The sequence below is a fragment of the Limanda limanda genome, chromosome 23 (genome assembly GCF_963576545.1).
Source record: "Limanda limanda chromosome 23, fLimLim1.1, whole genome shotgun sequence".
Taxonomy (NCBI): Eukaryota; Metazoa; Chordata; class Actinopteri; order Pleuronectiformes; family Pleuronectidae; genus Limanda; species Limanda limanda.
In genome coordinates, this window is record NC_083658.1 from 6,019,999 (window position 1) to 6,044,492 (window position 24,494).

The following is a 24,494-nucleotide window of genomic DNA, read 5'->3' on the forward strand; positions in this document are numbered from 1 at the left end:
GCTCAGGTTCACGTTTTAAACAGGAAATCAGAGAGTTTCTGTTCCGATAAACCAGATTTGTTAAAGCCAATAAACAGAACGTCTATGTGTCCTATTAAGAGTGAATTAAAGTGTGAGAGTGTGAGGTCAGCGTCTGGGATTAAACACATCTCTCGTTGACTTGTCTCCACCCGGGCCGTCCCACCCAGGGCGTCAGAGACAGGCGGAGGCAGACACAGATAGCCCCTGGAGCAGCCAAGAGGGCCCCCCCGTCACAGTCTGGGTGCTCGAGGCGGGCGTCAGTGTCCGTCCAGCACCGCCTCAAATATGCAGACACACACACACACACACATACACACACACACACATGCAGAGAGCCTGGCGCTGAGGCTGATGGATGGACGAGTCGAACAAACTCCCCTCGACCTTGCGCGGGATGATCACACTCTGGGACCACTCACTGCTGTCAGGGAGGATACACACCACATGCACTCCATCTCCCGTCCATTCCATCCTATGTGTGTGTGTGTGTGTGTGTGTGTGTGTGTCTCACTCCATAACTCATGCAAGCTCGAGAGAACAAACGCGGAGCGAACTGTACGATTCTCTCCTTGCCCCCTTAACATCCATTCAAAAGCACATTCGTCATAAACAAAGATAAACAACACGCAACGGCATCAACAAGCCATCGGTTTACCCATTAAAACACAATCACATGTGCCCGCAGACGCACACATGTCGAGCAGGCCGCAGCCGGAATGTGAAGTGGGAGAAAGCGCGGCGTTATTAGGAGCAGATGGGTCGACCCCGGTGCCTTGTGGGAGTTTGGGTCACGTCTGAGGCAGAGATGCACATTTGTCATCGTGAATTAACGGTGGAGTCGGATCTTCCCCCAATTTCTGCCTGTATAATCATCGCTCATAGTCATTAACAACATGTGTTTACATAGGGACTTGTTTTTGTCACATTTCGCTACACACAGACGAACACATTTGCAGTGATTTGACGTTAATGGCCGCTGACATGAGCATGTGGATCCGTATCGTATTTCCTATTCCTCTCTCTAGCCGATCAAACAAGTCTGTGGATCTCACGTACTCCAGCCTCCTCCTGTTCATGTCCCTCTTTCTTGCATCGCTACCTTTGTCGTTCAAAGGCCACAAGCGGCGCTAAGGTCAACAAACGCGGCGTGATGCACAATTGATCCGCTTACAGGGAAGTTCCCGGGGAAACGACCACGAGGGCGCCCCAGCTGGAGAAATGGCAAACATGAAAGGGTCGGCCACAGCGGGCGGCGGCTTCTGACATTAACCCAGCGGTAATGTCACGTCCTTTATGCCGGTCATTAACTTTCTAATGAGACCCTTATCGCTGGCGGCCCCCCAGAAAGGTAAAGCGAGGGAAGCGGCCCCTCTTCCTTCCTTTTATGAGATTTAAATGCAACACCACCTCTCGTCCTCTTTATTCTGTCTCTCTCTTGTTTGCCTTTTTAATTCCAGTCTAACCTTTCCAGTCAAGTCTCGGGACCGGACGGTAAAAAATATAAACCAACACGCCGCCTGCACGTTACCTTGGAGCCCGGTGTGCATACAACTAAAAACACACACACACACACAAACACACAAAACGCACAAGCGAGTCGGCCCATTAAGATTCCGCCCGGCTGCCGAGCACTCCATGCTTTTCCAAAGGTCAAGCCTTGTCACAGTGTAAATGTGCTGACCTTTCCAGCGTGTGACAGAAGTGTGGGGGGGGGTGCGCGAACATATGCGACCTGCCCACCTCGCCCCCCCGTCCTTGACGTGTGCACGGGCAGGCCTGAGTGCATGTGTGTGTTTGTTATGCAGGAAAAGTCCCTCTGCGGCGGGTTGTGTCCTTACATAACGTGTGTGCTGCTGCAGGTGATGATGCAACTCATCGCCATGCACGGGATGAGACTCCGGCGTTTAGAGGCGGACTCGTGGGAGCCGCTGGCAGAGGTAATGGAGATGAGCACACAGAAACACACACAAAGTTGCAGCTGTGCATGCTCGGGAAGTTACACAAACACACACACACACGCATGGGTAAATGTTTGCTTGTTGTGCGACCGGCCCCTCCCTCTCTCTGCATAGGAGATATCGCTCACTCCCGAAGAATCTGACTCAGCATTATGTCAGAGAAGAGGGGGAAAAAAAATCTTCAATTATGTAGAAAGCCTTTCTGTAAATCTGTACTTGGCAGTCCGACCATCACACACACACACACACACACACACACACACACACACACACACACACACACACACTCACGCTGATGAATGGCACGTACACCACAGAAGAACGTGATGGGAAAGACAAGTGGCCACTGTTTGAGATTCTGTCGGGTTAAACACTCGGATCGCGCCTTGTTCACACGCTGCAAGAAATGAGATGCAACGAAGACGTGACATGTAGGAACAGAAAACAGCTCGGGACAAACACGGAAGTCGGGATTATTCCGATTTCGTCCCACGACGTTTGAAGCAGAGCGAACGCACAAAAACATGTCTGACCCTGACAATGTTCTAACAGCAGCGGTGCAGCGCCCTTGAACACATAACCAACAGGGAATTGATATATAAACTTCAAGTTTTACTATATAATGGTATGAACTTTTTTTTTTTACTGATATACCAGCAAATAATCTTAACCTTGCTTTACTCCATCGGGGCGGCCATTGTTGTACGACGTCAAAAAACGAGTATAAGCTGAGGTTCACATTTCAGGTGTGTGTATGTATCTGTGAGTTCTCCCATGAATAAAACGATCCCATCTGGAAAAGAGAAGGGGAAGATATTTGTCTTTTCCTTTTTTTTTTCTCCCGCATATCAGTTTCAAACTTTCTTTCCCGGGCCCTTCAATGTTTGGAGCACACACACGAGAGAAACCCGTCACGGTAGGAGAGAGAGAGGGAGAAAGAGAGAAAGAGAGAGAGAGAGGGAGAGAGAGGGACAGAGAGGGACAGAGAGAGGGGGTGAGAGAGAGAGAGGCAGAGAGAGAGGGACAGATAGAGCGAGGGAGAGAGGGAGAGAGAGAGAGAGAGAGAGAGAGAGAGAGAGAGAGAGGGAGAGGGAGAGGGAGAGGGAGAGAGGGAGAGAGGGAGAGAGAGAGGGAGAGAGAGAGAGAGAGAGAGAGGGAGAGAGAGGGAGGGAGACAGCTGCGAATGAATCAGGGGAAACAGAAGGAGTCGGGACCAGCAGCACGGAGCAAGCATGGAAAAGAGGTGCAAGTGATGAGTAACAGAGGAAGAGGGGAGGAGGAGGGGGGGAGAGGAGGCATGGTAACGAATGAAAAGAACAAAAACATTTATGGAGCCACTCACCGGGCCTCAGGGTGGGAAAACCAAAAACTGAGACCATGTGTAATGTGAGTGTGTTGCAATGTTCAAACTGCACTAAATGAGATTTGGGGTAAAAAATAACTCCTTTTGTTGTGAAACGGAAAGATTCAAAAGAAACGAGAGAACAGAACGGAGAGAAGTGAGTCGTGTGTGTGGGGAACTGTTTCAGTTCCACATGAGCATTGTTTGTAGTTTTATTACAGCGTGCTAATATCCGTAGAACTGAGGGAGAACCCGACCTGCTCCTACAACGATTTTAAAGTGTGACAGAAGTAGCGTTAAATGGACATTAACATAAATACAAGATAGAGAAATATACAGAAAGCTCTATTCACTCATGTATTTTTTTTAACTCTCGATTATTGTTTGACAAAATCAGACAATAACTGACCACATGAGTCATTACTGCCTCAAAGTGGCAACTCATCTATAAGCAGTGTGTATATATATATATAAATGGCTGATTATTTGTGTCTAGAGATGTGGTTGAGGTCAAAACCATGATGTTCCATTCTTAATATTTCATCTCTCTTCCACTGCCGAGCAGAAAACACCATCTGTGCTTATGCGAACCCACAAACACACACACACACACAACGATACAATGAGGGTAGGGCTTTTACAGAGGCCCGATTTCTGTGGTGTGTGTGTGTGAATGTGAGAGTGTGAGTTGAAATCTCTTTTGGTGGTTTGTTGGTGCGAGTGTGTGAGTGTGTGAGTGTGTGAGTGTGTGAGTGTGTGAGTGTGTGAGTGTGTGAGTGTGTGAGTGTGTGGTGTCCACATGCGTCGCTGAATGCACGACCTCCACATCTGGAGAGCAGACCCAGAATCCAGCGCTCCCTCTCCACGGGGACGCATTCCTGCAAACCGAACCCTGTCCACTCCCCAACACTTGTTGTAGCAGCTCACAGGGAATCGAACACACGCACTCTCCTGCAGAATCTGAGACTGTACGGTCATTTTTCAATTTCTCTGCCAGCACCGGGTGTCTCCTCTCTCCCCTCTGGCACGCTCTAATGACTGTCGTGCAGATCTAATGAACGCCAGCCTCACTGTTCCACCTTCCTCAAGGTCTGCATCGCTCTCTGCAGTTTATTACTATGAGCAGCACGTTATCATATCACAGAACCATTCAGATCCTCCTCCCACCTGGAAGAGCACAGCCCAGGATCTCCACTCGCATCCCGATCCCGGCTGGAGACCACCGCTCCGGATACAGCCGGACGAACTGGGCCACCGTCTCCTCGAAGTGACGCAGCTCGGGGGTGTCGTAGTGCGTGTTGCCCTCGAAAATCTGCACGAGCAACAAGACAAGTTATTAAACTGGCGTCTCAATGAAAAAACACAAACATCATCGCTCTCCACATCCTGCCTCACTCACCTTCGGGAGACTGGTCTTGGAGTCCATGATGAAGTTCCACTCCTTGGCGTTCAGGCTGTGCGCCACTTTGTACTTGCGGACGAACGCCCGGTTGTCCGTGGTCGCCCCGCTGCCGGCGTCCCCCCCCCTCGCTCCCTGGGTGATCACGCCACGCACCGTGGTGGCCACGCCCAGGTCCACCTGGAGGGATTCGATATGGATCAGTGCCAACACACAACACATGCTTACGGTTTAACTGCTGCTGTGCGTCTCGATTGAGCTCGGAGCAATAAGTGGAAGCAAGAATCTACAGATGCTCCTTGTTACTTATTAACTATTTTCACAGTGAAAGAAACAATAACAATGAACTAAATCACACATTTACTCATTATTACCACCATTAGCTATAATGTGTTATTCTGTCTGGGGTCCACTCGGGCGAGTCTGCAGCAATCTCCGATACTGTGTTCCTATATATACTGTACTATTTTTATATACTGTCTAACAATAACATTACCATCATATCATCAGTACTATTACCATCATCTTGCCACTGCACCTTATCTACCTATTTATCTTGTGTTTCTGTTTTTTATTCTTTCTACCTCAATATTTTTTATTTTATTCTATTGTATTGTATTTTATTGTATTCAAATATACCGGTTGCTATGACGACTTAATTTCCCTTCGGGGATGATTAAAGTAATCTATCTATCTATCTATCTATCTATCTATCTATCTATCTATCTATCTATCTATCTATCTATCTATCTATCTATCTATCTATCTATCTGTCCATCTTTCTACATATCTATCTATCTTTCTATCTATCTATCTATCTATCTATCTATCTATCTATCTATCTATCTATCTATCTATCTATCTATCTATCTATCTATCTATCTATCTATCTATCTATCTATCTATCTATCTATCTATCTATCTATCTATCTATCTATCTATCTATCTATCTATCTATCTATCTATCTATCTATCTATCTGTCTGTCCATCTTTCTACATATCTATCTATCTATCTATCTATCTATCTATCTATCTATCTATCTATCTATCTATCTATCTATCTATCTATCTATCTATCTATCTATCTATCTATCTATCTATCTATCTATCTATCTATCTATCTATCTATCTATCTATCTATCTATCTATCTATCTGTCCATCTTTCTACATATCTATCTATCTATCTATCTATCTATCTATCTATCTATCTATCTATCTATCTATCTATCTATCTATCTATCTATCTATCTATCTATCTATCTATCTATCTATCTCACTATCTATCTATCTATCTATCTATCTATCTATCTATCTATCTCACTATCTACCTACCTACCTACCTACCTACCTACCTACCTACCTACCTACCTACCTACCTACCTACCTACCTACCTACCTACCTACCTACCTACCTACCTACCTACCTACCTACCTACCTACCTACCTACCTACCTACCTACCTACCTACCTACCTACCTACCTACCTACCTACCTACCTACCTACCTACCTACCTACCTACCTACCTACCTACCTACCTATCTATCTATCTATCTATCTATCTATCTATCTATCTATCTTCACGCCTTCATAGGTGGAAGGAAACTTAAAGAGTCCTGATGAGCTTATTGCCAGAATGCACGTACCTGCAGCCACTGCTCTCCTGCCAGGGGCTGAGCGGGAGCCGGGAACCAGCCGGAGCGGCTCGCCACCAGGCGGGCGGTGCCGGGGTTCCACACCATGTCCCGGCTGGAGGACGCCGAGATCTGTGCGTCGGGCAGCAGGCCGGAGAGCAGCCCCTGGAGGTCAGAGCAGGGAGCGTCTGGAGAGAGGGGGAGAGAGGGGTCAGAGGTTCATTTTTTTAAAACATATATTTATTGGTTTTATATTGTTTTATACATTTACATCAATTTACATACATACAAGAACCTTCCCCAACCTGAACATAGGGCAACAAAAATGACAATAAATAATACAAAAGTCACAGAAATTGCTAAGATATGATTACAACACAAATTCAAGAACAAAAAATTACAATGAAAATACTAATTTAGTTTAAAATAAATATATATATATATATGTAAAATAAAATACAGTCACTAACATGAAACAGAGCACAGCACACATTCTTCACACCAGATTAGTCACTTCATAGTTCCAATGCCTCTTCAATGTCACCATTCTTAACAAAGTCCATAAAAATCTCCCAGATACTGTAAAATTGAGAATTTTTCTTCCTAACTACATATGTTAACTTCTCCCTAGAGAGGGGCAACGAACATTCCTCCACGTCAGAGCGGTTGAGCACCTGGCCTGTAGAAGACACAGGTCGTCAGAGGTTCATTTAACCTTCAACCTTCTGGAGGTCGTGATGACCTAACCCACGGCGTTACACATGTTCCCACCTGGGAGCTGTTGCTTGGCCGAAGGATTTGCACTACCAAGCGTTAAGAGCAAACATGAGAGGGTGAGTGAGGGAGGGAAAGGAGACGTGGAGCAAAACACCAGATGCAATTAGAGCCATTAGCTGATATGAAAGCACATGTTAAGTCTAGTGCTCACTTCACATCTCGCACAAACACAATGGGGTCTATTAATGTGTCGTTCACCGCATTGTGTCTCTGTATTCTTTGTGTTGTGTCTTTATATTCCATACAATAGCCTGTGTGTTCACTGGGCCGTGCACTTTACTGTACGTCCAGCAGCTGGGGGAGCGTTCCACATATATATGCAGAAGCAGAAATGGAACTGGTCCCGATATGGATGGTTTGAGTCGAGAGAAACTTGCTGAGAAGGTGGAAATGAAGGATTAAAGGGATGAGAGAGGTATGATTCGGGGAGCTGGGGAGAGAGGGATGGTTGAGGCGGATGAGTGCGGTGGAAGAGGAAGAGGAAGAGAGGGAGAGAGGGAGGAAGCGAGAGAGGGCAGGAGGAAGGCAGTGGGGGAGACGTTAGTTGTGCTGACGGTTTAAGAGAACGCAGATCAAAGTTTCATGCTGTTATGTCACCGCAAGAGCAGGAGATTTCAATAATGAATTAAAAGCACAGGAAGTGTATACGAGTGTGTGTGTGTGTGTGTGTGTGTGTGTGTGTGTGTGTGTGCTGTCTGTGTACATTTCAGAGGGCGGGCCTGCTTTTGAGGTCACCTGCTATATTTAGCGCATGTGTGCATGTACCTGCGCTGTTCAGCAAAAGGCGCAGCAGCTGTTGATGCGTCGGCGAATCACAGTTTCTGATGTAAGAGTGGGAGGGGCATGAATGATTGATCGGGACTCATTTCCAGACGTGGAGGAGCTGGCGCGGGAAAAGTGAAACCACGAGAGGGAAAGCGAGGCGCCGCTGGGGGAGTTGGAGACGGAGAAAGTGAGAAGAAGAAGAAGAAGAAGAAGAAGAAGAAGAAGAAGAAGAAGAAGAAGAAGAAGCGGGAGAGCGTGGAGAGAGGGAATGACACTGGTGGAATGAAGGAAGGAAGAATGAGAGAGTCACAGTTTCTTTTAATTAGCCCGAGGGTTGCCATGTTTAGAAGATAGCAGGGGGGGGAGAGCGTGGGAGAAGGAGAGGGAGAATGTGTGTTTCCTTTCAGGCTTTGGGAAGCTGATGTTCAAAGTCTTAAAAAGCAAATTAAATTTAGCGTTCAACACATTTCTCTTCGCAAGACAATGGGAGCTCCAGGCCGCCGACCACACTGCTGCTGGTTTAAATCCCCAAATCCCCCAAGTGGACAAATAAAGGATTTTCCCCGTCTCTCGTCACCTCTGCTCACGTGTCCTTGAGCCCGAGGACGCAGCAGGAAACCGTTCCTTATTCCTGTTTCTATAAATGTGGCGTGGGATGAGAGCGTTGAGGCCACACCCACCTGTGATCTGACACCCGTAGAGCTCGAAGCGCAGGGCGATGCCGTTCCTCCAGGTCTGCGGCCGGATGCGGACGAAGCGGGCGAGCACCGGCTGCGGCACGCGGTTCAGCACGACCTCCGCCGGGTCCGTGTTGGCGTGGAAGATCTACAGGTCAAAGAGAGGGGGTTGGGTTAGTGTGAGAGGGAGATGGAAGCGTACACACCTGCACGCCCGAGTGCCTGCAGCGTCTTATCTCTCTCTCTCTTTCTCACACACAAACACAGGTTTTGCTCTACAACCCCCCCCCCGCCCACAGTGCAAGGCTTCGCATGGCTACACACACACACACACACACACACACACACACACACACACACACACACACACACACACACACACACACACACACACACACACACACACACAGTGGCAGGGCGGACAAGCCGGAGACAACCCAAACACGGATCCGATGTCACAGGCCCAGCTGTCCATGTGTTTTGGGGTCAAAGGGTCGGCGCCGGGAGGCTGGGAAAGCCCGACGATGGATGAGGGTTCTCTGCTCTCTCTCTCCTCCTCCTCCTCCTTCTCCTCCGCGCTTCACTTCTTCACCTCCATGCCGGTGGTCACAGGAATCTGCGGGAGACGTGACCCGACGCGGCCGAACATAACCCGCCGCAGGAAGTCGGGTCCAGGTGGGCAGGATGTGAGTTCTCTTCCTGAGGAGCGTCAACATTAACACTCCCTTCCTACCAGCGGCTAATAATCGGCGGTGAAGGGGCGGGGGGGGGGGGGCGGGGGGCCGATGGAACCGCGGCTGTCAGGAACCCGACCCGTGACGCTGGAGGGCGTTGGAGGAGGACGCTGAAGGACGCACACACGAGAGGCGTCCTCTCTTTTCTTTCAGCGACACACACAAGAGGATTTCCCAAAACTCAAATAACTTCCTCCTCCTTCTCCACCTCTCCCTCTCTCCCACTCTTTACCACATCCCTCCATCTCAACACCTCCCCCTTAAATCCCCCCTCTTCAGGACTGTACAGTTGATATCTCTCCCCACCTCCGCCCTCACCCCCCATATGCCTTTCTTCCCGCAGGAAAACCACAGGAAACCGCAAAACACACACAGACGCACACACTCCGATAAGCAGAGGAAGCGTCTTTTAACCGTCTGAGGGCGTTAAGTGTCGTTCACTCTCTCCGTCTGTGGTCGAACGAGGCCGGCGGAGAGGAAGAGGCCTCCGCTGAACGCTGGATATCAGAGGAGAAGAGGAGGAGAGATGGAAAGACAACGGCTACAAGCAGCTGAATTAAAGATTAAAGGAGCTACATGATTTCTCTTTTACTGGAATCCAAGCGCAGGATGATCAAACCTCCCGTCGCCGTTAAAAATTTGATTCCCTCTCCTTTTGATAGTGTTGTTTTTCATTAAGAGCGATAGAGCATCTGGAAAATATGATTCCTGCGATATTGGTGCAAAACGAACCCAAATTTAACATCTCCCGCCGTCCACGCCTCTCAAAAAAACAGGAATTCCATCACCAGCAGGCTTCAGAAATCCGACTGAAGGGGTTTTATTTGATTTCGGGCCCGGCCTGATTTAATCAAGTGGAGCTGACACTGGTAATACAAAGCAGCGTGAGTGTTTGAACAGATAAGAGGGTCTATCTCCACTGGATCTGCTGCTAGATTGACGATAGGCCGCAGTCGTGTTTACCTAAGAGGCCGGGCGGTGGATGTGGGCTCTGATGGGGGTTACACAAACACCCACACACACGCACACTCGCACAATAGACGAGCGCGCGGCTTACATGCAAACCGACCTCTCTCTTTACCGATACCCGCAGATATTCAGTCTGAGAGACAAAGAGCAGGAGGAGGAGCGGACGGGAGAAACACGAGGACGGGAGGATGAGCTCTCAGAAGAATAGTGGAAAACAGATGAGCAGAGGGGAGAGAAAGGTTGAACGGAGGCCGGGCGGAGAGACAGTAACTTAATGAGGGACACGGAGGGAGGGAGAGGTGGAGGAGGAGAAAGAAGACATTCATCACTGGGACAGGAAACAGTCAATCCGGGTATTTATCTCATTAAAACGCATTTCCTCAATTTTTTAAACTAAATTGCAAGCACGTTATAAATTTTCCACGCTTCCTGTGACCCAAAAGTTTAAATGTTCACAAATTTGGGGGGAAATTGCTTTTTTTCCAAGAACCTTAAACAGTTTGATGAAAAAAAGTTGGACGTTTGGAGATGTCCAATGTGCAAAACTTTTAAAATGAGTAAACGGTGCCAGCTGCTTTTCTTTTCAGTTTTCATCGTCGGATTAAAGCAATATGGTGCACACACACACACACACACACACACACACACACACACAACACACACATAGACACATACACACACACACACACACACACACACACACACACACACACACAGACACACACAAGGAGGGAGAGGACAAACTTCAAGCGGCAGGAGAGACAATGAGAAGTTGTCCGTCAGCTCCTCAGCTCCTCAGCTTCCTCCCGTCTATTGTGAGGCTACCTGAAAGGTCGCTCTCCTGACCCCGGCGCCATTACTCCCGAGGTCAAAGGTTAATGGCCGCAGGAAGCAGATGGTTGGTCATTGACTAACTCGTTGATAGCGTGGTTACTTTTTGACTCAGCGGGAATGTCCGGCGGGCACGGCCGGGGTTGAGAAGCATGTTGGACTCTCAGATGTGTGAGGAGACAATAACAAGTCTGTCTGTGCAGCCAGTCTCCAGTCCTCAATAATCTGCCCGGCGACTGGCGTGTCCCCCCCCTCCACCCCCCTCTGCTCATGTATGTGTGTGTCTGTGAGCGCCCGCCGTCTCACGTGACCTGTCGGCAAGGTGCACTGAATAATTAACGTTGTCATGTTGTGTGTGTGCGCCGGTGGGGAGAGTCATTAAAATGTAACGACCCTCCACTCGCTGTCTGAAGCCTCCGACCCACACACACACACACACACACACACACACACACACACTGGTCAGACTGGTTTGTGTGGACAGCGGCGCGACACAGGCACGGCGCTTGTTTAACTATTCACGACCTCGCGGGAGAACGAGGTCACGGCCAGCGCCGGCAGTGCGGGTGTTGTTGTTTAACACTTTGTCTAAAGACACCTGCAAACACACTAAACGTCCCGTGTGTGAGTGGAGAAGATTTGTGGTTTTAAATACAAACATTGGAGCTCGATTTGTTCTCCGTGTTTCACTCTCCGCTCTGTTCTTTTGGCACACGTCTCCTTCCTGTGCCGGTGTTTACCCTCCAGCCTGATGGCACCACCGGGAGAAGAAGAAGAAGAAGCTCGGTGCAAAACATCGTTCACCGCCCGGCCGGGTTCCTCTGTTCCTCGTCTCTTTGTCTGTCCATTACTCTGCTCATCCTCAGCTTCTTGCTCCACTTATTCCCCTCGGCCTCCCTCCTTCTCTCCGGCCATTACCTCCCTCCTCCCCATCTTCTCCCCAGACGTCGTCCTCTCTTGCCCCCCCCCCCGCCTCTCCGTCTCGGCTCTCGGCATGAAGATGTTGACAGTAGGAACTGGTTCCAGCTGGCCGCTCTCCACCGCTGGCTCTGTGTGTGTGTGTGTGTGTGTGTGTGTGTGTGTGTGTGTGTGTGTGTGTGCGTGTGCGTGTGCGTGTGTGTGTGCATGCCAGGCTGGGAGCGGTGATCCTTAGAAATTGTTCTACACCACCTTATGTTGAAGTCTTCCACTTTGTACCAGTGTTTCCAGCTGTTTTTGTGAGTATGTGTGTGTGTGCATGAAGAATGAGTAAGTGGAAAACAACATGTGTGTGTCTGTGGGTGTGTGACACAGTGTGACGCAAGCACAAATGCTGTGTGGGCTACTTTCCTTCTCCCAGGTTAGTGTGTGTTGAGCAGATTTTACAGCCTCACAATCCTGAGCACTGGGGCTGATGGGATTTTCCTCACAGTCAGACAGTGAGTCTTTAATGTTAATTTCTGTGAGTGCACACGTGTGTGTGTGTTTGAGTGTGTGTGTGTGTGTGTGTGTGTGTGAGATGTGCAATCCCTCAGTGTGCTAGTGTCTCATCAAGTAATGAGGTGCATATGCGAGCTGTACGATTTAGAATTAACAAGTCGCACGGGCGTCAATCTGGAAATGTGTCGGATTGCAGAAAGGGAGTCAAAAAACACACACACACACACACACACACACACACAGACACACACACACATACAGACTCACACCAGAGCCTGTCTGCTGGTGTGACTGAGGTGATTGGGATCTGCGGTCCTGGTGTTTTTCTCACATGGCACTTTCCTTTCTTCGCCGTTTCCCACAATGCCTCCTTTTCCTCAAGCACCCTCTCTCTCTCTCTCTCTCTTAACGCCCGTTCAATAAAATAAACTTTATTGCCATTAAATCCTTCTGTCTTTGTGAGCACAGAGAATAAGGACACTCGCCGACGAATGCCAATGAGCTTGATAATAAAAAAATTAATAAAACAAGCTCACGGCTCAACCTTCCACAAACACACACGTGTTGTGCATCACCGACAACCCTCTCGAAACGACATTAGCTTCACGCTCACTGTTAAACGACAATTAGTCAAACCAAATCCCCGTCATTACAGGACCCCCCGACGAGAGTTGAGCTTCAACCACTTAAGGGCTCTTCGGGGGGGCTTAGGACGAGCGAACTGGGAGTTTGTACGACACGACTGGTGGATTAGCAGTCACGGAAGGTTCCAGTGGAGCCCGCGGAGACCCGGAGAGAACCTGGCGCCCGGTGAGATCCACAGTTACCACATTATTAAATAAGGCCTGAAATCGGGACTCGGGAAATGTGCAATTCGTGAAAAGCGTTCGCTCTGAAGTCCAAAGCATCCATCACTGTCAGCGACCGGAGAGAGAGAAGGTTTTATCCAATGTAATCATAGATTTTAAGCGAAACTTGAGTCATATTTTCTTTATCATGATGACATGTTTTCAGGTAGATAATGTTATGTCCCATTAGTAAAAGTATTAAACAATATTTCCTGGATTTAGGCTTTTTGTTTTCTGTCGAATCCATAATTTTAACACCAACCCTCCTACGTTTTATCGATAATTTTCCCTCCGGACTCGAGCATTCTTGGTGCAAAAGGCTAAAAACACAATTGATTTTTCAACTTTTCAAAATCATAAAACAGCAATCTCCCTTTCACAAATGCACGTTGATGCCTCTGAAAGTGTCTGAGCGGTTCCAGACGGATCAGAGGACTCGGATTACACGGGACAGACGGACACACATCCTATAGATATGCGCACACACACACACACACACACACACACACACACACACACACACACACACACACACACACACACACACACACACACACACACACACACACACACACACACACACACACACACACACACACACACACACACACACACACACACACACACACACACACACACACACGGCTCTCCAGACACAGACAGATCAGATCGGTTATTTAAAGTGTGTGTGAATAGGGGGGGTGGGCGGGTGGGGGGGGCGTCTTATAAATTGCACAGATGTGGACTTTCTAAGTCAAATCCACGTTTCCCTCGATAATCTCCACATCAAATAACCCCCCCGCCGGTCCCGCCCAAACCAATCAGGAGCAGAAGGAGGGGAGGGGTCGGTGGGGGTCTCTGCGGGTGAGCATGTGTGGATTAACCCCCCCAAAGCCCCCCATCCCCTCACCACTCTCTATTTTTTCATGACCTCAACCCAGATTCGAGGGGCAGAGTTGGAATCCCCCCCGGAGAGAGACGGGCTTTACTGTAGCGCCCCCCCCCCGATGACAACAGCGACAACCAGCCACTGTACACACACTCACACGCAGGCCTCCACCTCCTTCTCCACCTCCTTCTCCACCTCCACCTCCACAAACCTCACCCTCCTCTTCCACACCTGCCGTGGCTTCACAACCCCAGGTGTGTGTGTGTGTTTGTTTACGTGCCTGTGTGTGCGCTGGGGGGGGGGGAGAGAGGTGATGAATCTGCAAGCGTGGGTAAAGGCCACACAGAGGACACCATTGTTCTTGTTTGTCAGCCTCCCCCGCCCCCCCCAGCCTTCTCTATCTCTATCTCTATCTCTTCCTCCCTCCCTCTCTCTCTCTCTCTGCCTCATGACTGGGTTCATGATTCAGGCTCTTCCAGGAATGTTGCGTGCCCAGATACGGCTGTTTGGAAGCAACACAACCACAACCCGTGTTGTTGGAGAACACATCATGAGGATGAGGGTCAGAGGAAGTTTGACCTCCGCGGGTGAGGAGCTACCTTGTGGTTCTTGCCGTGGCGGTACACCATCCAGTCCTCGCCGTTGGTGCTGACCTCCAGCTTGAAGGTGGTGACGTAGTAGGACTTCTGCGTCTCCTTGGAAACGGCGCCTTGGGTGGCGATGCCCGTCAGAACCTTCAGGAACTGGAGGTCGACCTGGGAGGAAGAAAACGTGAGATTAGAAGAGCAACAGAATGGGTGTAGATGGGCGATAGGGATTCATGGGGCTCGGGGTTGATGGAGATAACAGAACCAGAGCAGCTGCTGTGAGGATCTGTCACGCAGACAGCAGGGGACGGACCCCAACTGGGGGCTACTGCTGAGTGTGTGTCTGTGTGTGTCTGTGTGTGTGTGTGTGTGCGTGTTGTTGTATCTATGAAGCGAGTAAGGCTCCAGGCAAAGATCAATGGCGCAATGTTCGGATGCATTCCTGAAGAGCACCTTCATCAATCACCTGCTCCTCGCCGCCTGTGTGTGTGTGTGTGTGTGTGTGTGTGTGTGTGTATGCATGCACGTGAACCCGTGTGTGTGAGACAGGAAAGATTGAGAGCACAGAAGCACTTCCTTATCATCCGTTCCCAGTTCCTCCATTTCCTTTAAGTGTGTGTACGAGACAAATTCCCCTTACATGTGTTGTCCTCTCCGCAAATGAAAATGATATTGATTTAGATTTCTCTTTGTAATGACTTTCATTTCTTGCACACACACACACACACACACACACCTGGATGAACTCCTTGTTGCTGTCCTCCGACGGCGTCCAGGCGTTGTCCTCGTTGTTGAGGCGGGCCTGCCGCGGCAACCAGCGGCTGTCGTAGAAGGTCGTGGACGCGCTGATCTGGTCGTCGCTGATCTTGCCCGACTCCAGGCCGAGCGCCATGCTGCAGTGGAACGCTGAGGAAGAGGAGGGAGAGAAGGAAGGATTAACCGTGGACGTGGATTTAAGGAGAAAAGTTGAAAAGAGTCGTTTTGAAAGCGACTCAGAGGAAGATCTAAGTGTGGAGCTTGAAGACAGAGACAGAAAAAAGATGAATCCACTGAGAGAAACAGGGGGAAAGGAGACGGAGAGCCGCCCAACAGGTGAGCCGAGGTAAATTGAGGTGAAGTTAATTTATATTCTAAAAGAAAAATAGTGAGAGTCTGGGTCTGAGGAAAAGCGCACGCTCCCTGAGGAGGGAGCGGAATAAGCTGAGAGAAGAGGTGAGGGCGAACTTTTGAGATTGAAATAGCATTAAAGAGCTGAAAGGATCGAGAGGCTAAGAGGAGTGAGAGAGGAAGAAAGAAAGATGAGTGTCAGCAGGGATGACGGAGGAGAAAGTGCTGAAAGAGAGAAAAAACAGAGACGGGAATGAAATCAGGTAAACAAACCGACACAGAGAGAGCATCGGAAGGCAGAAAACACACACACACACACACAGACACACACACACACACACACACACTTATCTGGCACTCACAGTCGGTGACTTCTTTGTGCGTCATGTTGTATCGGGCCGAGAAGCCGTCTTTGGCCACGGCCATGTCGGTGTGGAAGGAGAGGGAGAGCAGGCCGGAGGACGACTGGATCTCCGGAGGGATCTTTGTTCCGCAGTACCGGCCAATCAGAGGCGCCACTGCAGACACACACACAAAAACACACAACATTTAATACAAATGCTTTCATTTTTACATCATCTAAACAGGATATTATAATCAAAACCAATAGATATAAACCAGTATTTACTCCTTTTCTAATATGATGTTATTCAGGAACCTGTTTCCCTCGTCCGCTCAAAATTATGAAAACATATACACAACATTTAATTCAAATAGATTCATTTTTATGTCATCTTGAATAGAATATTATAATAAAAACCAATTGATTTAAACCAGAAAGGTGTGGTTGTATTTACTCCTTTTCTAATGTGATGCTACTTCAGGAACCTGTTTCCCTCTTCCGCTCAAAATAAAGAAAACAAATACACACTGCTCCAGTAAGTGTTGTCTAATGAGTCGCAGCATGCCCTCCCCCCCCCGTCACTCTTCCTCCCATCATTCCTCTTTCTCTTTCTCCCCTCTCTTTCCCGTCCATCCCTCCATCTGCCATGTGTGTCTCAGCCAGCGCCCAGCAGGGGGATAGAAATCCCCGCCTTAATGCAAGCTGCACTGGGATCAGCTACACACACACACAGACACACACACAGACACACACACACGCAACCAGTGAGGATTACAATAGTCTCAATAAGTAGTTCCCTCGCCAGACAGCACATTCCTCACCCTTCCGTCTCGTCTCCCCATCCCTGGTGCCCCCCCCAAGGACTTGGCTCCCTGGAACTGGGTTACACTTTAATAATTTCCCCCCTAATTCACAGCTCTGAATGGTATAAATTGTTTTCAGCTATCAAAGCTTCTCCCGAATTCAAGGACTATAATTGGAGCTTTTAAATCCACTCGGATCCCTTTTTAGCAGCCGAAAATAGAATAATTAGAGCAAAATCCTCAGTTCTCGGCTGAATATTTTAAAGAAAAGGGGGCGGAGGGAGGAGGGAGGGGGGGGGGGGGAGGAAGTCAACACGAGCGAGGTGGGAAATGAAGCAGTCGCCGTCGCTAATGTGGTTTTCAACAGCGCCACAGTGGCTGTTGAGTGGCTACCCGGTGGCGGTCACCATCAAAGCCCTTTGATATTATCCTCAAATCTTTTTCCCTCGCCACTTCCTGATCGCACCCGATAGGCCGCTGTCGGCGCCTCCCATTGGACGCACGCTTCATATCTATCATCGAGCGTGGCCGTCACTCTCACTCACCCGGGGGGAGGAAGGAACTGCTCGGTGATAAGGAGGGACGGGGGGGGAGAGGTCCATGGGAAAGGGCTGCTCCTCGTGTAATAAGCATGTAATAACGTTCCCTCTGTGCAACGTAAAGGAAACGCACGGCAACACTTCAAAGAGAGCGATGGCGGCTCGGGAAATTGAAGGCTGGTATGCAAATGCTTGTGTAGGGAATGTGTGTTACCCGCACAACCGGGAGACATCGATTATCCGAGCGTGTGTGTGTCCGTGCACAGTGTGAGTCCGTTTCTAACAACGCCACTTCCTGTAATGCACGTGAGTCCTCACCTTGCGGCAGGCCGTCCCACACGTCCAGCCAGTCGTACTTGCAGTCGCCCTCGCCCACCAGCAGGGGGTCGTTCTCCAGGTCGAAGGTGAGGAAGGTGAGGGTGATGTCCATGCGCGGGGGGGCGATGATCATGTAGGAGCACTCCAGGTTGTGCGGGTACTTGTCGGGGAAGCCCGGCGACTCGATCATGCCCGACGGGCTGGTGAAGTTGCGGAAGCAGAATTCCGACCCTGGGGCGGAAGAGAGAGAGAGAGAGAGGGAGGGAGGGGGGGGGAGAAAGAGGATATTTAGAAAGGGATAAGCAATCGGTCATATAAAGGGGAGGATACAGGCGCGAGCAATCGATCACGCCGGGGAGATCTCATCTGACTTGCAGAGGGTGTTTCACAGAGTCGTTCATCACACACAGAGAGATGGAATATACAGTAACGCACAAACACACACATAGAGAATACACAACACGCCCACTCGAGCATTCCAGCTCTCCGACCACTTGTGCGTTCAAAAACCCATAAATTCCCGATCAAGACGGCAACACAAATCCATTATAGTGGCATCACAAATTTGCTTTGCCCTTAAGAAACCCCCCCGGCCTCACAAACACACACACAGCACATTGTGTGATGTGACACGTTCGGTGATACACACTTATGCAAAGCTGAGGAGGAGAGGGAGCGGTGTGACCTCTGCTCTGCCGCACACGCTCAAAAACAAATATCCCCTCTTCGCACTCGGGCGTCCCTCTCTCTCCCGCACGCCACCAGCGTTGCGTAATGCTCCTAAGTGGGCCCTGAGCGCCGGCTCCTCATTGGCTATGCAGATTTATGCGCCCGGGGCGGCTCACCTTGAGCGGCGGCAGCTGCGCGGCTCAGATCATCCGCCCATCAGCCCCACTGCCCCCCCCCCCCACCCGAGTCACGGCCGAGTGTTTATGGACCGGCACATCAATGAGGGTCCGGCACGTACACACACACACACACACACACATTAAACAGACTGGGGACTTTGTTCAAATGTCACACACTTGTAGTCTCATTCACAATCCCCGGCTATTTTTTCCCACACTGTCCAGTCTCCTTCTCCTCCAACACGTCTATTTGTGTAGATATTATAAAGGAGGACAAATATCTGCGTCTGATAATTCTGCCAAGAGACGGCAGAATTTTAATTACATCTCTGTGCCCGTGTAGAAAATACACTTCATGCACGTTCAAGACTAGGGTTGCAAAGGGGCAGAAAGTTTCCAGTAAATTTCAACCCTCCACTGTGCATTCTTCCATCACATGCACAGATAACTCCCAGCATGCTTCACTCTACAGCAGGGCTATTGAGGCCTGCTGTAGAGTGCAGGACTAGTCAGGTAAGTTTCCATGATATTACTGGGAAAATATATTAGCATGCTGATTGAGGATTGTTCATCTGTTCATCTAGCCTATTTCCATCCATTTATCCATCAATTGTAAAATATTTTTACAGACTATTCCAATTGTTTGGCTAACTATTTATATCTCTGGCATTGCATTAGTGTTTTTTTACAAACTTTTTTCTCATCTTATTCTACAGAACAATGCCACGTGCATCTCATGTGTGGAGACATTTCACCCCATCCAATGTAGAAGGAAAGGCTGTGTACATCTGCAAATACTGTGCAAAGACCGATGCAGAAGCATATAGTCAAGTGCCCAAAGTTTCCTCAGGGCTCAAATCAGCCTATGACAAAACAAAATGTTTATATTTATGTCTGTATATGACAAGGTAAATACAGTTAGTATAAATTACCCACAACATTTCCAGTTTATTCCCATTAATTCCCGTTCATTCCCATGGAAAGTTTCCAAGTTTGAATATTCCCGTAATTTTGCAGCCCTAATCTCGCGGTGAAGGGATCTGTTCCTGTGATATGTTCCCATCAGGGTTCATACACATTTAAACCAAATTTCCATGACCAAACATTTGGTGAGATCTCGGTGTAAACATGAAAAAGTGACAACATGTAGTATTTATAACAATGAGAATTTCAAAGCATACACTATACCTTGAATTGGCATAGTCCCGCCTGCTTCCCAAACCGAACCTTTCAATTAGTATGAGAGAGTATGCCGGCTTATATTTTGAGCGTATTTCTTTTAAAAAGCATATGAATTATTTAAAACTCAGCGTAAATGAACGACATGAATATGACAAATTTCCATGACTTCTCCAAAACTTTGGGGATTTCATTTTTTTTCAAGCACTTTTCCAGGCCCTGGATATATAAACATTTAACAATTCCATGACTTTCCCAGGCTTTTCATGACCGTAGGAACCCTGTCTTATGTTCAACACTGGACTTTGTTATTTCCAGCTCTTCAGTGGGAATCACTTGCAGATAGAAAATACATCTCATGCACGTTCAAGACTCTTGCGGTGAAGGGATCTGTTCCTGTGATATGTTCCCATCAGCCGGCGTGTTTGAAAGCCGAGGTCAGGTTGAAGAGACTCCGCCTCCAGCAGTTATATACATTGAGAGAAGCCGGGTTTGGCAGCACAGACATGTTTAACAGCACATTCCTTCTGCAGCATTCCTCCCAGGCACCAGGCCTTATTATCAGACAGCCCTATAAAAGCCGAGGGGTGGTCCGGTTCCTCCGAGGCCTCTCTTAGTTAACGACGGAAAACTGACCCCAATCAGCAGGAGGAGAAGACGAAGAGAAACGTTCGTTGTCATCTCCTTACGTGTGGTGTGTTTGTGTGTTTGTATTAATGTGTTAACAAGCAGGTACAGTGTGTATCTGTCGCTCCGTGTATTTTGCATACATGTGCACCCGTGTTGTACGGGAAGATGTTGACACCGATGTAGGAATCTTCCCCCGTATGTGTCGACTCCCACACGCAGCCGCAACATCAAAACACACCAGTGGATCATCTGCCTTCATGCTGCCTACACACACACACACACACACACACATACACACACACACACACACGCTTACACACACACGCTTACACACACCTGGAGACAACCAGGCATGTTGAAAGATGACAGCAATTTACAGAGAGCTGCTGGCGCTATCTCCCCATCTCCTCCACCACTGACCTCACCTCTCTCTCTCTCTCCGTGTGTGTTGTGTGTGTTTTGTGTGTGTTTTGTGTGTCTGCAGCTCCTCTGTACGAGTGAACACTTGAATCCATAAAAGCAACAACATGTGTGTGATTGTAATGCGGTTACAATAAAACTGTGCATGTGTCTTTTGCATTTTCTTTTGCGTGCAACTTTTATTTAACCTCCTTGTGTGTGCGTGTCTCTCCCGTGTCCCGTGTGTGTGTGTGTGTGTATCTTGCTTCGTGTCCCGTGTGTGTGTGTATCTTGCTTCGTGTCCCGTGTGTGTGTGTCTTGCTCTGTGTCCCGTGTGTGTGTGTCTATCTTTCTCGTGTCCCGTGTGTGTGTGTGTGTGTGTGTGTGTGTGTGTGTGAGAGCTTCCCCAGTCAGTGTGAGACCCAGTAACACACTGGCCTTGTTTCTCACTGGGTCACAGTGGAAGCAGTCTGAAGTCGTACCGCTTCACAAAAACGTCGGCGTGAGCACAGCTGGACGCCATCGCCCCCCCCAAGACCACGCCGCTCCTCCGTGCTGAGGCCACGCCCCTCCTCCCTCTCCACGCCGCCACGTGCTTCCTTCGCCGTATGCATGAGTACCTTCCCTTTGCGTTAGCGCTCATCAGTTCACAGTGTGTGAACATGCCAAAAACAAGTCCACCCCCCCAGTCCACCCCCCCCCCACACCCAGCCCATGTCTTGGCCCCTGGTTGGTGCCTGCCTCTCACCATGAGCTGCCATTTGGCAAGAGCCTGTCTGCGGGCAAAGAGGGGGGGGGGTTGGGTGGGGGGGGGTGAGGGTGTGAGTGTGTGATAGTGACATGCGGGAGAGGGGGGGGGGGGCAGGAGGGTGGGTTGCTGGGTAGAAACCACTCGACTCTTGCACATGAGTGCTTGATGTAGTGGCAGCTTCACATGTTGTGTCGGGGGAAACCCTCCTCCCTCCCTCCTCCTCCTCCTCCCTCCTCCTCCTCCCTCCTCCTCCTCCTCCTCCTCCTCCTCCTCTCCTTCCTTCCCTCGCTCCCTCTCTTCCTCCGACACGCAGAATCTGTGCTCGTTCACTCGTTTTTCAACTCGTCTGGAAGTCGTCGTCGTCTCGCTCCCTCCTCCCCGGCCTCGGCACGCCACGACCCCTCGCCGAGGGCTCACCGCTGTCTGCCGCACATCAACAAACCCCCCCCCTCACCCCTCACCCACCCTCGCTCTCTCTCTCTCTCTACCCCCCCGCCCGTCACGCACTCTGCTCCTCGTGCGCAGATCTCTCGTGTAACGCCGGTCGTGCCGAGTTCGGGATTTTTTTCATTGAAGGAAATCTCTCCCGAGGCGTCTGGGGAGGAGGGAGGGAGGGGTGGAAACCTCACAACAACAACAACAACAACAACAACAAGAGTGTAAACAACAAGGAAAGAGAAACAACATTCTTGTCGTGCCACGGTTTGAAACTTAAACCCACAAACGAGACATTTTCTCATAATTCTGAAGCAGCTTCTCAGAGACAGGGACGCTCGGCTGATGCCTCTGTTGTGTGTTGTGTGGAATAAATTGCCATCAGTTCTTAATATTAAACACATGGAAATAACAGACGCACAAAAAGCCCCCCCGCTGTTTGTGATCAAAGCGAAGAGTCGATTTCTTGACTCGTGTTCACGCAGCCGCTCGTGTCTTATCGTTTCTCTTCTTCGCCGATTCGCCGTAAACACTCTTTGCTCTCGGTTCATTTCTTCACGAATCTAATTCACCTTCTCCAGCTCATTATTTGCGTGTCCTTCCAGCAGTGGGACGACTCTGGAGTCCGACGGATAAACAAGCGCCCTGGCAATCAGCCTTAGAGTAACAGCCGCCGCCGATGCAAAGGTCAGCGTCCAATCAGGCGTCAGGAATCCGCCGAGCGCCAATGTTGTGACTGGCGCTCGGTCGGGGGGGGGGTCTGGCTTGAGGCTGCGCTCCCGCCGCGACCCTGCAGATGCCGCGCCAGTGGTCACCAGCGGTCAGGATGGAGACCCCCAACGCCCCGGGGGGGGGGGTCGTCTCAGCGCCAGGATTGGCTGCCGCGTTATCTGCTCCCACTACGCTAGTGGTGGGCTTTGGGGCAAACTGGGGGGGGGGAAAAAAGGGGGCAAGTCTTCCCCCTGTAGCCGTGGTAACAGCGTCAGTGGCACGTGACTGTGTGGAAGTGGAAGTGTATGATGGGTGGAAGGGGGGGTCGGGGGGGGGGGTGGTAGTCATGGTTGAATAAAGGGTTAAGCATGCATGAGTGTGAGCAAAGTAGGCCACAACAATAAGGGGGAGGAGGGGAGATGTGCACTCTCACTGTACAGGAGGATTACATACATGTACTGTGCATGTGTGTGTGTGTGTGTGTGTGTGTGTGTGGTGGGCTTGGGTGGAAGGATGTTGATTTGGGGCAAACCCTCACACCGTCTCCCCAGCAGGAAGTGGGTGGGGGGGTATCAGGATGGATGTAGAGTCAGAGGTCGACTCGACTGCTCCTCCTGGCTGGAAATAATTAGCTTTCGCTGCACTGTAGTCGACTACACACACACACACGCAGACACACAAACACACACACAGTGACACAAACAGATTGCTTCTCCAATTCCAAACCCCCTAGAGTTGTTACAGTCACCGCTTATGTAATAGGGTTGAATGAACAAAACAAAAACAAGCCTCGGTATCATTAGTCTGTAGAAAACAGGCCAAGAAGTGCGTCCCTACACACACACACACACACACACACACACACAAACACACACACACACACACACACACACACACACACACGGACGTACACAGTCTGACTTATAGACACAGCGTGGTGGGGTCACTCTGTGCCGTAAGCTGTGCTGTCTGTTCAAGATGGGAAGGAAGCTGAACACACCCCCACCCACATTCACACACACACACACACACACACACACACACACACACACACACACACACACACACACACACGCGATCTCTATCTCAGCCTGGACGCACCCTTTAAAAACACACACGTGCTCGTGAACACACACAGACCCACACACGCTGTTCCAACAACACTCCACTGCAATCTGGGATTCCCTCACAATCTCAAAAATACAGTTCAAACCTAAACACACACTTTGGTGAAAGTTATAATTTTTTGCAAAGCAGCGAAAAAAATCCATTAATGGGGATAAACATCACGTCAGTCCACTTTACTTTCCCTCTGATAAATAAACACATCTCGGTCGGGATCTGCGTTTTCCCGTCAGAAGTTGGAGGCGGTGTTTAGTGGAAACTCGCCCCCCCCCCGGCCTCGGCCACTTTGAGACAAACAGCTTTGATGAGAGAGTGAGCAGCCGCTGGAAAACGCCATAATTAACACGTGGCCTCAATCACGCATCCTGGATACATTTCACTCCCTGACTCACTCCTCCTCCGTCCGCCCGTCTCCCTTCACCCCAATCATTCTCCCACCGCGGCTGCCTCTGTACC

General features: G+C 49.5%; 1 protein-coding gene across 2 annotated transcripts in view; it reads right to left on the bottom strand.

The window, feature by feature from the left end:
* The window catches only part of nrp2a (neuropilin 2a), a 56,661-nt gene that overhangs the window by 12,555 nt on the left and 19,612 nt on the right, over positions 1-24,494 (bottom strand). For both annotated transcript variants that reach the window (XM_061066999.1, XM_061067000.1), the window contains exons 4-11: positions 17,961-18,191; positions 16,320-16,475; positions 15,587-15,756; positions 14,863-15,018; positions 8,577-8,721; positions 6,367-6,542; positions 4,721-4,900; positions 4,489-4,633 (exon numbers count right to left, since the gene is read on the bottom strand). In XM_061066999.1, the coding sequence (XP_060922982.1) occupies positions 4,489-4,633; positions 4,721-4,900; positions 6,367-6,542; positions 8,577-8,721; positions 14,863-15,018; positions 15,587-15,756; positions 16,320-16,475; positions 17,961-18,191 (1,359 nt within the window). The remainder of the gene's footprint in view (positions 1-4,488; positions 4,634-4,720; positions 4,901-6,366; positions 6,543-8,576; positions 8,722-14,862; positions 15,019-15,586; positions 15,757-16,319; positions 16,476-17,960; positions 18,192-24,494) is intronic.